At 33.2% G+C, this 13,826-nt stretch overlaps 2 protein-coding genes across 2 annotated transcripts; one reads left to right on the top strand and one right to left on the bottom strand.

Annotated features, from left to right (window-relative positions):
- The first annotated feature begins 4,709 nt into the window (after positions 1-4,709).
- LOC105770044 (uncharacterized) lies at positions 4,710-6,117 on the top strand. The gene is made up of 5 exons (XM_012591077.2): positions 4,710-4,936; positions 5,046-5,098; positions 5,200-5,272; positions 5,575-5,642; positions 5,722-6,117. Exons 1-5 carry the CDS (start codon positions 4,870-4,872, stop codon positions 5,920-5,922), a joined length of 462 nt encoding a protein of 153 aa, XP_012446531.1. The 5' UTR covers positions 4,710-4,869; the 3' UTR covers positions 5,923-6,117.
- Positions 6,118-6,699: 582 nt separating this feature from the next.
- Positions 6,700-9,895, bottom strand: LOC105770043 (probable protein phosphatase 2C 27). Its single transcript, XM_012591076.2, has 4 exons — positions 9,423-9,895; positions 8,527-8,727; positions 7,760-7,971; positions 6,700-7,527 (listed from the first exon to the last, which is right to left on the bottom strand). Exons 1-4 carry the CDS (start codon positions 9,597-9,599, stop codon positions 6,966-6,968), a joined length of 1,152 nt encoding a protein of 383 aa, XP_012446530.1. The 5' UTR covers positions 9,600-9,895; the 3' UTR covers positions 6,700-6,965.
- Positions 9,896-13,826: the final 3,931 nt, after the last annotated feature.

Raw genomic sequence — 13,826 nt, 5'->3', positions numbered from 1 at the left:
AATAATCTAATGTTGCTACCACAATACTCATGAAGTTATATTTAACAACTCACTAAGTGAATAAGTCTACAGTATCACTTAGACATAATATTCCTAGCATAGTAGGATTTTAAATAACTTTAACTCTTTCAAAATTTCTTTATTTTCATTTGCGTTTCTTTACTTTTCACACTCATTCCATATGCATAACACACTAGTCATAAGCATATCATTCAACCATATATACAAGCTAGTGCATTTAAACATAGACCATTTTCGAATTAATCACACGATAACTCATTGTATAAGAAATTGCATAACTAAAAACTTACTACTCTTTCATGAGCACAAATATATTTTCATTTGAGCACTTACCCTTTCAACGCATCATATGATAAACAGATTACCATTTAACCGGTAACTTGGCACTTGTCTAATCGTCAACAACAACACTTGTTAGCATACTTGAACATATTTCATATAAATTCAACATTGATAAACTTATTTTATCAACATATCACACTTGAGTTTATTACTCATCATAACTTACATAGTTCCATGTATCAACATATCAAGATATTGATATATATACATATCATGACACATATCATTCTCTTACTGTTTCTTTATATACATATATCATCCAAAATACTTTTAAATACCAATCAACATCTCAAATTCATCATTTAATAACTAAAATCATATAGATTCATCAATGGCAACATTCATAATCTCTAACAAAATAAAAAACTAGAGTAAGATTTAGTTGGACCTAATTGTAACAATCTCAAAAATATAAAAATTGCAAGAAACGAGTAAGAATTGAACTTACATGAAGCAAAATTGAAGAACCAGCTCAAGGAGCTCTCCTATGTCTGTTTTTGAACCGAACCGAAAATTGGGAGAAGAATAAAGAATTGCCTAGAAACTTTCTAATTTCACTTTTATTTTATTTTAATTTTAATTTAATTACAATTTTGCCATTAATGACTTTATTTTAGTTTTTTCCATTTTATGTTGCCTCATCTTTTATTTAGGCATAATTGCTATTTAGGCCTTATCTTTTATTTAGGCATAATTGCTATTTAGGTCATTCTTTATTTATTAATCAAGTCATTTAGTCACTTTATTATTATAATTAGCAAGTTTTGCATCTTTTTCGCTTTAGTCCTTTTAATTAATTAACTGTCAAACGTTAAAATTTTTCAATGAAACTTTAATACTACCTTAATGACACTCGTAAATATTTATAAAATATTTACGCCGTAAATATTTATAAAAATATTTACGGCTCAGTTTATAGAAACGAGGTCCCGATACCACATTTTTTAAAACCACTTGAACTAGGATTTTATCACTCGAATCTAATAATTCATTATAAGACATAAATTACTAATTCAAAATTTTTTAAAACCATATTTGACTCGTAAATGTTAAATAATAAAATTTACGAGCTTACTCACCGGATTTGGTGGCTCAAACCACTGTTTTCGATATCACTAAAAATCAGGCTTTTACAGGTATTCTTAATGGTTTTTGTATAAACAGGCACACTCTTCGGGTTACCCACTTATTTTTCACCGATTATAGCCTTATTTTTAGAGATGCAACAGTTGATGGGGTTAAAGCGCTTAAAGAAAATTTAGAGGTTTATGCCCAGAGTTCGGGTCAAGAAATTAATTTCGACAAGTCTGGAGTCTTCTTCAGCTCAAATATCAATCAGAATAAAAGAGAGGAGGTGTGTAAAATTTCGGGGGTTAACTGCATTAATCTAAAAAAATATATCGGTCTTTCAGCAATGGTGGGGCATAATAAGAAGAGGGCTTTTAAGGAGCTTAAAGAGAGGTTAATCAAGAGGGTATCTAGTTGGAGCTCAAGATTACTTTCTATGGGTAGGAGTGAAGTTCTTATTAGAGTTGTGCTTCAGGCTATTCATTTTTATGCTATGAATTGTTTCTGGCTACCGTCGTTTGTTTATAAAGAACTGAAAGTTGTCATAGCCCGTTTCTGGTGGCAAAAGAAAGCTGGAAGAAAAGGTCCTCATTGGTGTTCGTGGAAAGAGTTGTTTGTACCAAAAGAGGAGAGGGATGGGGTTTCGAGACTTGTCCAAGTTCAATATTGCACTACTAGCGAAGCAGGGTTGAAGCCTAATGGAAAACCCAGGATCGCTAACAGTGCGTTTACTTAGAGTAAAATATTTTAATGGATCAAATTTCATGGAGGCTTCTCTAGGAGCGAATCCATCGCTTGTATGGAAAAATATCTGGTGTGCAAAAGGACTCTTAGGCTCTAGTTTGAAATGGAGGATTGGATCTAGAACATTTGTGTCAATATGGCAAGATTATTGGTTGCCAGGGAAATATCAACGACTTATTTCTATAGGCAGGGTGGCTGGAACGGAATTTGTGTCTGATTTGATTTTGCAGAATCCTAAACGATGGAATAGATACCTCATTTATTCAACCTTTACAGTGGAAGAAGATTATCAAATTGCATTTAATTTTGCAGAATCCTAAGCGATGGAATAGAGACATCATTTATTCAACCTTTACAGTGGAAGAAGCTTATCAAATTATGAGTCTTCCTATTCCTATTACTAATCAATCTGATAAAGTAGTTTGGTCTAGCGAAAACTCAGGCATCTATTATGTGAAAAGCGGATATAAGATGTTATTGGATCCCCCAAATGTGAATTTAAATGAGCAAAAGTTATTCAAGCAAATATGGAGCTTAATGTGTCCTTTAAAAATTCGCATCTTAATCTGAAATTTGCGAAAAATTATGTGCCTACTTATCCGAACTTACATTTTAGGAGATTGATCACTGATAACAAATGTTCGCGTTGCCGATAGCTTTGTGAATCCTCTACCCATGTTGTTCGTGATTGTTTGTTTGCTACACAAGTTTGGTCCAAATTAAATTTTCAGTGGCCGATTTCAATGGCAAATTTAAATTTTAGTTAGTGGTTGAACTGGATTTTGGAGAATTCAGCCAGTAACAGAAAAGATTAGATTGCTATTACAATTTGGGCATTTTGGTTTTCTCGAAACAATTATGTCCATGAGAAAAAGAAGCAAAGTATAGAAGAAGTTGTTACCTTCACTAGGGGTTTTGGTATGGAATATCGGGGTAGCACATTGACTTTGAAACATCCTAAACCGCGATCCATGGTAAAATGGATGCCCCATCCGTAAGGGTGGGTGAAAATTAATGTCGACGCGAGACTGTTTGTTGCAAAAAGACATGCAGTTTCAAGTTTCATCATCAAACATGATGAAGGCTTTATAATGGGTTCGGGGTTTAAAGGCATAACCTGGTTCGATCGGTGGTGATTGCTGAAGCAACTGCAGTATTGCATGGGCTCCAATTTGCACTGGATTTGGGATTCACAAACGTCATTCTTAAGAGTGATTCAAAGTTGGTTATTCAAAACATGCAACAAACAAGCGAAGATTACTCGAAATCCAGACCATTCACCTGGGATGCGAAAAATTTGGCGAGGAATTTTTCTTCTTGTCGATTTCAATTCGTTGCGTGAAAAGGAAATGGGGCAGCGCATGCAATGGCTATTGAAGGTTTGAGAACTAATGAAGATTCGTTCTGGGTTGAAAACGCGCCATTAAAAGTCTTGGAAGTGGCTGATTCTGATCGACGATTCAGTCGACCACCATAATTCCTTCTCTGTGAAGTTAATTAGGTTGAGAAACTTGGTAATCTGGTTGTCTGTCTCAACTTGCTTCCTCTTCTGGTTGACTCTAGCCGTTTATTCTTTGGGGAGTTCAGATTTACAAAGAGCTTGGAAGACTGTAGAAATGAGAAGACGATTTCTTATTTTGGGGCCTGTTGCTTTTTTGGTTTTCTATTTTTTGTTTTCTTGTTATTTGATTTTTCCTTTCGTTTTTTCCTTTGGGGTTGTTGTAAACTTCTCTAATTTGGTCTTTTAAGCCCAAATATTAAACGGACTTTATTTTTTAAAAAAAGTTTATCACTATTTTACAAATTAAATATACTATTAAAATTAATATATATAATATTACAATAAATTATTTAGCGGTCAAAATATATAAATTTAATTTACAATCTATATTCAATAATAAATAATTATAAATTAAGTTAGTATATATTAAAACAAAATTCCACACAACCCATTATTATGATATTTATATTTTAAAAGTAATTTCAAAATATTATTTATTTAGATTCAATATAATATTAATTATCATATTTTTAAAATTAAACTTATATTTTATTATATTTTATTTTTATAATCATAGAAACGTTATAAAGTTTATAAAAGAAATTTAAAAAATAATTTAATATAATTTAATACATACAACAAATTACTAGTTATATTATATTAAAATCACTAAACACTCAACAGTGGCGCACCTCCTTGGTTCTCCTAAAATTTATGGTCTGTCTTGGGTGTCATTTTGACACATAAAAATACAACATCTGTCCCCTTAAAGGCTTATAGGAGTCCCATGGTTAAAGTCCACTCCAAACAAGACCCACACACACAATATCCATAATTGAACAATGTGGTATTGGGGGTACCCAAAATAATCTGTCATTTTCTATAATTAATTCTATGTTGGAGACAAATAAAGGGTAAAAGTCAGTAATTTTCAACACAAAAGCAAAGGAAATGGAAAAGAAAAAATATCATTATTTTTTATGTGGGTCCTAAACGGCAATGTTGTAGTATATATAAAGGCAGGCAGTTCCAATGCAATAGAAATTCATCAGGAAAACTTGCATAATTTGCATTCAAAATTCCTTTTTCTTAATACAAAGGGGGGGAAAACCCATAAACTGAATCATAATTTTCTTTCTTTCATATTTGTTAACAATTTCTCTGCAATTCTACAAAAAAAAAGCTTCCTGCAAATGAGGCCTTCCTGTTTAGAAGCAGTCTGTTTTCTGGTGTTGTTCATTTTCCTTTATAGTGTTGAAGGTAAATTTCCAACAGTGTTTTTCTCAGTAATTACACAACAGTGTCTCCTGTTTCTGTGTTGCTATTACATACCATTAAATTTCTGACATGTTTCTTTTTTCTCTTGAAGGGATTCGATTGGAGGGAAGTTTTAAATCATCAGGACATGATGTTAAATTGCATGTTGGTATCCATTTTCTTTTTTCCATGCATCAGTTCAAGATAATTTCCTTTCCACAATATTAAAGTCTTAAGCCTACTGTTGTGGGTTTTTTGTAATGCAGGAAGAAGCTTTGATGAAAATAAGTAATGGAGTTATGGGAGATGTCATTTTCTGCAAACAAGGGCAATGTAGAGGTACAAAGAAGATGACTGTGGCACTGGTTACCATGCATTCAATAAGATTACTGTGGACCTAGGAAGCATTACCCTCCCTTAGGATCAGTTTTCTTCAATATCTTTTAATTACTAGGGTTAGATAGTATCATTATTCCTTAAAAGAATCTCATAAGAACCAAGTCTCTCGCTACATTCTGACAAAAAAAGCTTTGTACCCTTTGAGTTGAATTTTTATTTATGGGGGCATATTGTGAAAGATCCAACTGACATGCACTACACCAGAATTTTCCTTTTCACCTTCAGTTTTTTTTTTTTTGCAGGAAACAGTAGGAAACTTCTTACAGCAACTACTACTGCAACTACCACTGCATCTTCCACCAGTTCAAAGGTATAACTTATATATATATATATATATATAGGGTTTTGAGTTTAGATATATATTATGTTGACATTATGTGCTTTTACAGAGCGAAGATGGTGGAGATTATAAGAAAGCTAACCCTACTACAAGAGTCAAATCAGGAAACCAAGAAAATGGTGAAAAGCAAGAGAAAGTTTCTGTTAGTTCGCCGACAAGTTCCGAACAACAGGACCAATACGCGGACATTATGGAGATAGCTGAAATGGACTATTCACCAGCCAAGAGAAAACCTCCAATACACAACTAAGAATGTGTAGGTGGGAAAAAAAATCAAAGACAATATTAAAAAAAGAAGCAAAAGTTTTCCAGGAAAAAATAATTTAAAGGAATGGGAAATTTGACAGCTTTCCAGGAATGCTGCAGTTTTTTTAGGGTTAGAGAGAATGAGCTTTTTTTGTATATATAAATATTCTATAACTAATTATCATACTTATTTGTTAAACCATCGCTTTTGGTTATTGAGTAATGATGCACAGAAACTTAACAAGTAACAAAGGAAAACCTATGGATTTAAATTTTGGCAGACATGCATTAGTAGGATATTGGTCTTAGATCTTAACAAGAGATATAAAAAAAAATGGGATGTCGACAGAATTTAATAAAAGTGCAGAAATGGGGGACCTAAGAACGAAAATTTAAAGAAGGCCAAAGTCTTTAAATGAAAGTAGGTATGGACGTCGAGCCTTATCTGTAAAATAGACCCTTTGTGTGTTTTTTTCTTTTCTTTACTCAGTTAATGACCCACCCCATGGATTTTGGGCTAGACCCACCATGTTTCACTTATTGATTATAGTGTTCGAATGGTCAGTGGTCACTCTTACATGTGGGCTCACATGTTGTGGCCTCGAGAACTAAGATTTGAGTGGACCATGCAGATGAGTAAATGCTTTCTCGCTAGGTGGTGGTCTATCGGGACACTGTTTTTCGGTTCACTGCTGCGACCATTGATGGCTGTACATATTGAGTTGTTTCCCATATAATTTGCATAGTAGTTATTGGTCCCAAAGCAAAAAGGCAAACCAGCTTACAAAATGTCTATATTTAACACAATTGTTTCTGTTTACAACGAACAGTGCACAGATATACAAATCAATTCTGTTCCTCGAATTATCCTACAGCTTCAGTAGGAAGCTGGGAAATAGAATCTAAAATCTATCAAATTATGAACGATAATTCGATTCTTTTGGGTTTCGGTTGCTTGATGAATGCATATGCACAAGAAGATCATAATTCATACCTAGTTTTCTCTTTTGTAAACTGCGTATTGAACGATGAACGGACATATAGAACTTATCCTTCTAAGAGGCATTTGAGACTTTGAAGCCCTTCGGCAGAAATGCTTCGCCTGAATCTTGCCCGTTGTATGATAGAAGGGAGAGGTGGCTCCAAGTGGAAACTCACTAAAACAACTGTTAAATTGTCTGTTGCTCCTCGTTTTATTGCTTCACCAACCATTTCTTTGCAGCATAACTTGACATCATTGTGCTCTTGGAGTCGCCTCCTTGTGAAATCTACGGCATTTTGGTTGGTAAAAACGTCCCATATTCCATCACTCCCGATGATCAAAAACTCATCTTCCTTGGTCAATGTTATCATTTTGAGTTCTGGTTCAGCACTTAGGGGTCCAATTCTCTCGCCCATTTCTTTCATGCCTTCGAGGTGCCAATTGCCTAATGCCCGAGTGACACCTAGTTGACCGTTAAGATAACCATCATCAATGAATCCACCCAGAGACTCAATTCGTCTCCTTTCTTTCATGCAACAGGGCCTATGATCCTTTGACATCTCTATAGCTGTTCCGCACCGTGATAGTACAGCCCTAGAATCCCCAGCATTTGCAACAAGTAATGACCTGTAAAAGATTAAGATCATCCCTTTCAGACAAAGCAAAAACCTTACATGCTGATTTAAACATATAGAGAAAACAAATTACAAAAATGTCCAGACTATCGATTCACTTTTCCAAACTCGCATGCGTTGAATTGTGTAATCTCACCTCCCTCAACGTCTATCTTGGTTTGATCTCTTTCGAAGGAAGATAAAAGCACGATAAGGCCAACAAGAAAAGCTTTAGGAGTGCTTACCTCCCAAATATCATAGCAGTGAGAGCAGTAGTGCCAGAAGCCAGAGCAGACTCGAGAGAGCATGACTTTGCAAATGCAGCGTCCGTCTCCATGAATGACCTGGTGACTGCTTTCTCTATATCTAAGGGAAAATCAGCATCCTCAACAATAACTCTAGGCAAATGATCACGGACAAATTGAGATGCATCCTTGCCCCCGTGCCCATCAAAAACCTGTTCTTTTTTATGTCAAAAAAGAGAATGCTTACGAGCTTCTAAATGAACAGGTTTTTGCAATTAAACAGAAAATAAACAACTCTGCATCAAATTTATCGTCCTTGCTTACAGTAGAGCTACAACTAACTATGTCAACAGTTCCAATCAGAATCAATCAATCAATCATTACAAGAACTGAATCATAAATTTCACATGGTGGGACTCGGGCCTAGGCACTACAGGTCCCAGGGCCTCAGCCTTTGCCAATGATGCCAAGGCTTCATTGGAAACTAAGTTCATAGCAGTAACTTTCAATCCTTTTGTTGGAAGCAACAGGTTCAAACATTTTATGAACATCTGGAAAACATAGTTTAAAATTAGGGAAGAAAATATGACTTCAGAGATGACAGTTTATTTGTTTTTCGAATTCGGTTAGTTGATGGACAGCACAAAGGTTCTAGCTCCATATTCTAAAATAAATTGCAAATACTCGAGAACAGATTACAGGTAGAGATATTTGAAAGTTTAACAGGACAGCATCTTAGAGAGAAAAAGGATTGTTTGCAAACTTACACCATAGAAGGAAACAGTATCTTCACTCATTAAATTTCGACCAAAATCCTTAGCCAAGTCTGCAATGCATACATGAGTATCCTCCATATAAGGACGACCACCAATGTCAGACCACTCTCCCGACCGAAGAGTGGGAATAAAATTTGTCAACAGGTCATGTTTTTTGTCTGTGGCAACTGTTTCCTCAGAAATACTTTCCAGCTGAATGAAACACAAATGAGAAACAAGACAATTAGTGAAATACCATAAAAGAAACAGCAGAAGCGTTGTCAATGGTAATAACCGAACCTACTCCTATCCAGATACAACTGAATAAAAGAAGAATATAGCCTTAAACAAAGAATAGCAATGTAATATCATGAATACCAATCTATAGAAAAAAGACAACACTATCTGAGTGCTAATAGCAAAACCCTACAAAATATAAAGCTAACTTGTGAAAATTCTTCAACTATATTGACAGTTAGACCCTGAATATCAAAGTTTATATACTATTGATCACAACCCCACTATTGTGTTATATTCAATGTTTAGAACGATGTCAGTTCCTGTCTCTCCTAATATAATCAGAATCCACTTCCAACACAGTCAGAAGCTGAATGTAAGTGAAAATATACAAACATGATTGATCATCAACCTGACCAAACTGAATATAAGTAGCTGATGCAACTTTTGTAATCCATCAAAACATGAAAAGTGCACATATACAGGGAAGAAGGTACAAAAAATTGGCTATTTTCCATAAAGCTTAATGCTGCCAAAAGCACATTTACTGGGACAAATTTCTCAACTTGAAGCAAAGGATTAACAAAAACAAGAAATACCCAAAACATAATCATAAGAAACTGTCTTATCAAAAGCAAAAATGATGCAGGAAATGAAGTTTGGGTACTTACTCTATTGCTGCCAGCTACCACGGCCAGGGGAAAGGGAGAGTCTTTGTGAACCCAATTCTCCATCTGGGTACTCAAGAAATCACCCCTAGAAAGTAAAGGCCAAGGCTTTTTGTTGGTACTGCCATCACCAAGGTCCTCCATTTCTTGGCTGACCTGTTCTATATCTTCAACACACATGGTACTATTGATGATAATAAAGGAAAGGAAAAGAAATGGTAAGCGTATCCAAAGTAACAGGAGGAAAACTAGACACAAATAGAGAAAAGGAAGTGAGAATCAAAAGAAAATTATGGAGTGGGGAGAACTGAGAAGATTCGTTGAGAGTATATAATTGGATTGGTTGCCACTTTCTTTCTTTTAAAAAATAAAAATAAAAACACCTTCTTCGTAATTATTATTATAATATAATAATTATAATGTGACTGAAATAAGAATTCCAGATTTTTCTTATGAAAGCGTGGCTGAAAATCAGTTCCGTTGCAAATGGTTGTGTTTTTTCTTAACGCTTTCGTTTTCCCATAAACCCTTTTCTCCTTTTCAAATGTTGCCATCACCATCAACGGCACAGGAAATGTCCTCCCTCTAATATTGACCTGTCTCACCCTATTTTCTCCACTTAAATATAATATATATTCTGCAAGTCCATCTTGAACTTAAATATAATATGATGTTAAATGTTAATTTATTTTCTTTTCTTACTATGAAATTCATGCGTGTTTGCTAGGAAAGTGGAAGAAGAAGAAGTTCCAGGAAAAAGATATAAACGTGAGATTGTTTTTTAATGCAAAATTAATGATGATCATAAACAAAGTGAACATGTTAAATCAAGGGATTTGTTTAATTTTAGTGGTGGTAGAATTATGACAAAAATAAAATTGAAAATGAAGTTTTTTTAGGCAACGATGATCCCAAGTGTTTAATTACAAGACAGGGAATAAGATAGGGAAAAGATGACGATGATGCAAAGAAAATGACGTTGGATTTTCTCTTTAATTGGCTTTTTTTTCCCATAAAGGGAGTGATACAAAAACTAAATAAAGAAAAAGAGAATATCTTGGGAGATTAAAAGAAAAAAATCTGGTTTGAGTATATTTTATGTTAAAAGGTTCAATGTTTGGTATGGACTATGGAGATAGTTGTCTTTGTAGGAATGGTCACTAACCAAAAGGTAGGTTCTTTTCTTAGCCCATCATACTTGGCTTTTCTGTATTCTTAAATCTCAAGAATCTTATTACCAACAATGGAAATTAAATTAACCAAAAGCTGACCCCACAATATTGCTTCCTCCACTTTTCTTTCTCGCTACGGTATCAATCTTATCCACCGCCTTTCATCTTCTTTGTTCTTTCTATGCTGCCGTTCATCACCCGCATCGCCTTCAACTGTATCGGTAATTTGATCACCGTTCGGATCTTCGATTGGAGATTTTGAATGACAATATTTTAGTAGGAGCTCATGACAAAATTATGTGTTAGGGTCCATCTCTTTTCTCATTTATCCGCGTCAGGTTTGATTTAAAAAATAGATTTTACTTACAACTAAATTAAGGTTCACTTAATTTTAAAGTTTTTCTTAATACATGATATAATGTCAAAGCGACCTTTAATAATAATATTTTTGTCAATTACACATTACTTAATTGTTGCAATTGTAATTATGTCAATTAAATTAATGCTCATTAGACTTTTAAATGTTACTAATGCTATATTAAATTTATCACTCAACATTTATATTTTTTTATCAATTTGACTCTTACTATTATTTTTTAATTAAATTAAATTATATGATACAATATCTTTAAAGCCTCTTCCCATAATTCAAATGTATTTAAAACAATTATTGAAAAATAATGTATTAATTAAGTGAATTAATAACATGCATTAATCTTAAGTAGGCCTGCTCATGGGTCGGGCCACCCGGCCCTGCACGAAGGCCCACTCAAAAAGTGAGAGGGTTTGGGTTAAAATATAGGCTCGAAAAATAGACTTGGACAAAAATATAAAGCCCGTTTAAAAAATGGGTCGGGCCTTAGGTAAGGCATTTTTGGCTACGGCCAGGCCCGGCCCGAATTCACTAAAGGACAAAAAAAATCCTTTTTTTTCAATATTAATTTCTTGTTGTTTTCTCTCTATTTTGCGACCATTTTACTATTATGTTGCTGCTATTTTGTTATTATTATTTGAATATTGTATAAAACTTATTTTATTGTTAATTTTGTTATTATTTTAGAGGCATTTGCTTGTTAAGTTGCATCTATCAGTATACATATTTTTTAAAATTTATTTTTAATTTGTTAGGAAATATTTATTTTGATGTTTTTAGTATTTTTGATGTATTATATATATTTTAAAATGATATAAAAATTAATATAGACGGGCTGGGTCAGGCCCAAGCCTAACAAACGGACCTAAATTTTTAGTTGAACCTGGCCCAACTCATGTACACCTCTAATCTTAAGCTATGATATTTATTTTTTTCAACAATCTTTAGCTATGATTACATAAAATCAGATACTAATACTATGTTTAATTTGATTGGGTGCAACAATTTGAGCCTCAAAACATATGTGACTCTAAAGAGTAGCTTAATTCTATGAAACCTCTTTCTTTCTTTTGCAAGATTTAATATGCTTTTCTCTTCCTTTTATTTGAAGCAATCTGAAGGAAAAAGTTAAAAAGAATAAAAGAAAAAGAAAGAAAGTAAAAGCTATTTCCAAATTAATTAGTTAAAAATATTGACCATAAATAAATTACGTAAGGTTGAAAATGACAAGGAATCTGTTTTGTTGGCCTGTACTTGTGGCAAGTTGTCCATAAGGCATTTCTTGCGTGTTAGTAATATTGATTTTTATATCATTTTTTTAAAATTTTAATTAAGAATCATTGTTATATTTAAAGTCAAGTTATGAATTATATCTAGCAAGAATTGAATTCTGTGTCAATAAAAAAATTACCAACTGCCCTATTTTACTGATGGATAATTAAGCATGAATTAGTACAACTTTAATGGTCAAAAAAGTGTTTTCTTAATAATTTAAACTCTTTTATTGAAAAATTTGATTTCCTTAAAACATTTTGTCTACCAACTTGAACGTTAAAAGATAACGAGTTAGTAATTTTATACACGAGACAATGTTAGTAAATCATTAAAAATAATTTTTATTTAAAGTTGTAATTTTAAAATTACAAAAGAATCTTAAAATAATAAAACATTTTAATTGGTGAATTTTTAAATAAAATTGTATATGGTGTGTTTTGTTATCAGAGTGATGACGGTCCAATTCCATTGATTCATAGAAAATATACATTTTATTTGTTTTCAAGAATAAAAAAACCCGTATTATTAGACGGCAATATGAACATTCAAAAATAGAATACAATTAGGCGCACCGTGTTTCTTTGGTTATTTCTTTGTAAGTTTAACATTCACTTATTTGGCACTTGGCCTAAAAACAAAACCGAACATACAGAAAAAAGATAGAAGGAAAAAGAACCAAAAAAACTTGCACTTTCATAGACAGCATTTGTTGTTCCATACCTTTATATTTTAATATTCTTTTGATGCATTAAATAAATATATAAAATTGAGATGCACATTAACTATTATCTTCTTACAATATTTGTTTAACTGTTTGATGCACAGTTTTCAACATTTTCTTATTTTATAAGTATAGTGATCTATTTTAAATTATTTTTTACTATACTTTATCATATTTTCAATTAGCATGTAAATTCTAAAAATTCATACGATTTTTTTTAAATATTTATATGTATATATGTTAGAAAAAGAAGGAAAATTTTTTAATTACTTAAAAGATTAAGCCGAATCCCAACTTGTATTAGTGGATACAAGAGCCGATCTATTAGTAATAAATAAGCCAAGCCCAATTACGAACGTAAACCCAAATGGGCTCGTTGGTCATATCTTCACCTTTAATCACAATTATTTGATGTCCAGGTGGTATTTTGTTTAAACACAAAAGAAATAAAATTGATAATCAGCCATACCAGTAAAAGAAAAAGAGCAATTTAAGACAAACTAATCCTCATGCTCATGACAAATTAAGCAAAAATAAAAGTGCCCAGTGCCCATCTAAGCCATGGCCTCCATAACGTAGAAATTACATCAAACGTGCTACTTTATCATTATTATAGTAGAAATAGGTTTTCTTAATTTATTACATAAAGCCTAACACCAAGTAGGTGATAGAGTTTTATAAGTACGGTACCCAGCCTAAGCTTACATAATATTGGATACACGGTATAAGGATCATGGACGAGGCTTGTGTGGCTCGGGATGATGACCTGGACCACCTGGTCCTGGCGGTGGCGCATGGGGGCCTGGTCCAGGAGGAGGAGCATGGCCTGGAGGAGGATGATCAGCATGTGGCGGACCTGGAGGCGG

This window comes from Gossypium raimondii, chromosome 5 (assembly GCF_025698545.1).
Source record: "Gossypium raimondii isolate GPD5lz chromosome 5, ASM2569854v1, whole genome shotgun sequence".
Taxonomy (NCBI): Eukaryota; Viridiplantae; Streptophyta; class Magnoliopsida; order Malvales; family Malvaceae; genus Gossypium; species Gossypium raimondii.
The sequence above is the reverse complement of the archived record's forward strand: the minus strand, read 5'-3'. Positions and strand labels throughout refer to the sequence as shown.

Coding starts and splice junctions, on each gene's coding strand:
- LOC105770044 (XM_012591077.2), top strand. CDS start 4,870: ATGAGGCCTTCCTGTTTAGAAGCAGTCTGTTTTCTGGTGTTGTTCATT. Junction 5,099..5,199: donor GACATGATGTTAAATTGCAT/GTTGGTATCCAT, acceptor TTTGTAATGCAG/GAAGAAGCTTTGATGAAAAT. Junction 5,273..5,574: donor CAAACAAGGGCAATGTAGAG/GTACAAAGAAGA, acceptor TTTTTTTTGCAG/GAAACAGTAGGAAACTTCTT.
- LOC105770043 (XM_012591076.2), bottom strand. CDS start 9,599: ATGTGTGTTGAAGATATAGAACAGGTCAGCCAAGAAATGGAGGACCTT. Junction 8,728..9,422: donor TGGTAGCTGGCAGCAATAGA/GTAAGTACCCAA, acceptor TGTTTCATTCAG/CTGGAAAGTATTTCTGAGGA. Junction 7,528..7,759: donor ACTGCTATGATATTTGGGAG/GTAAGCACTCCT, acceptor AATCTTTTACAG/GTCATTACTTGTTGCAAATG.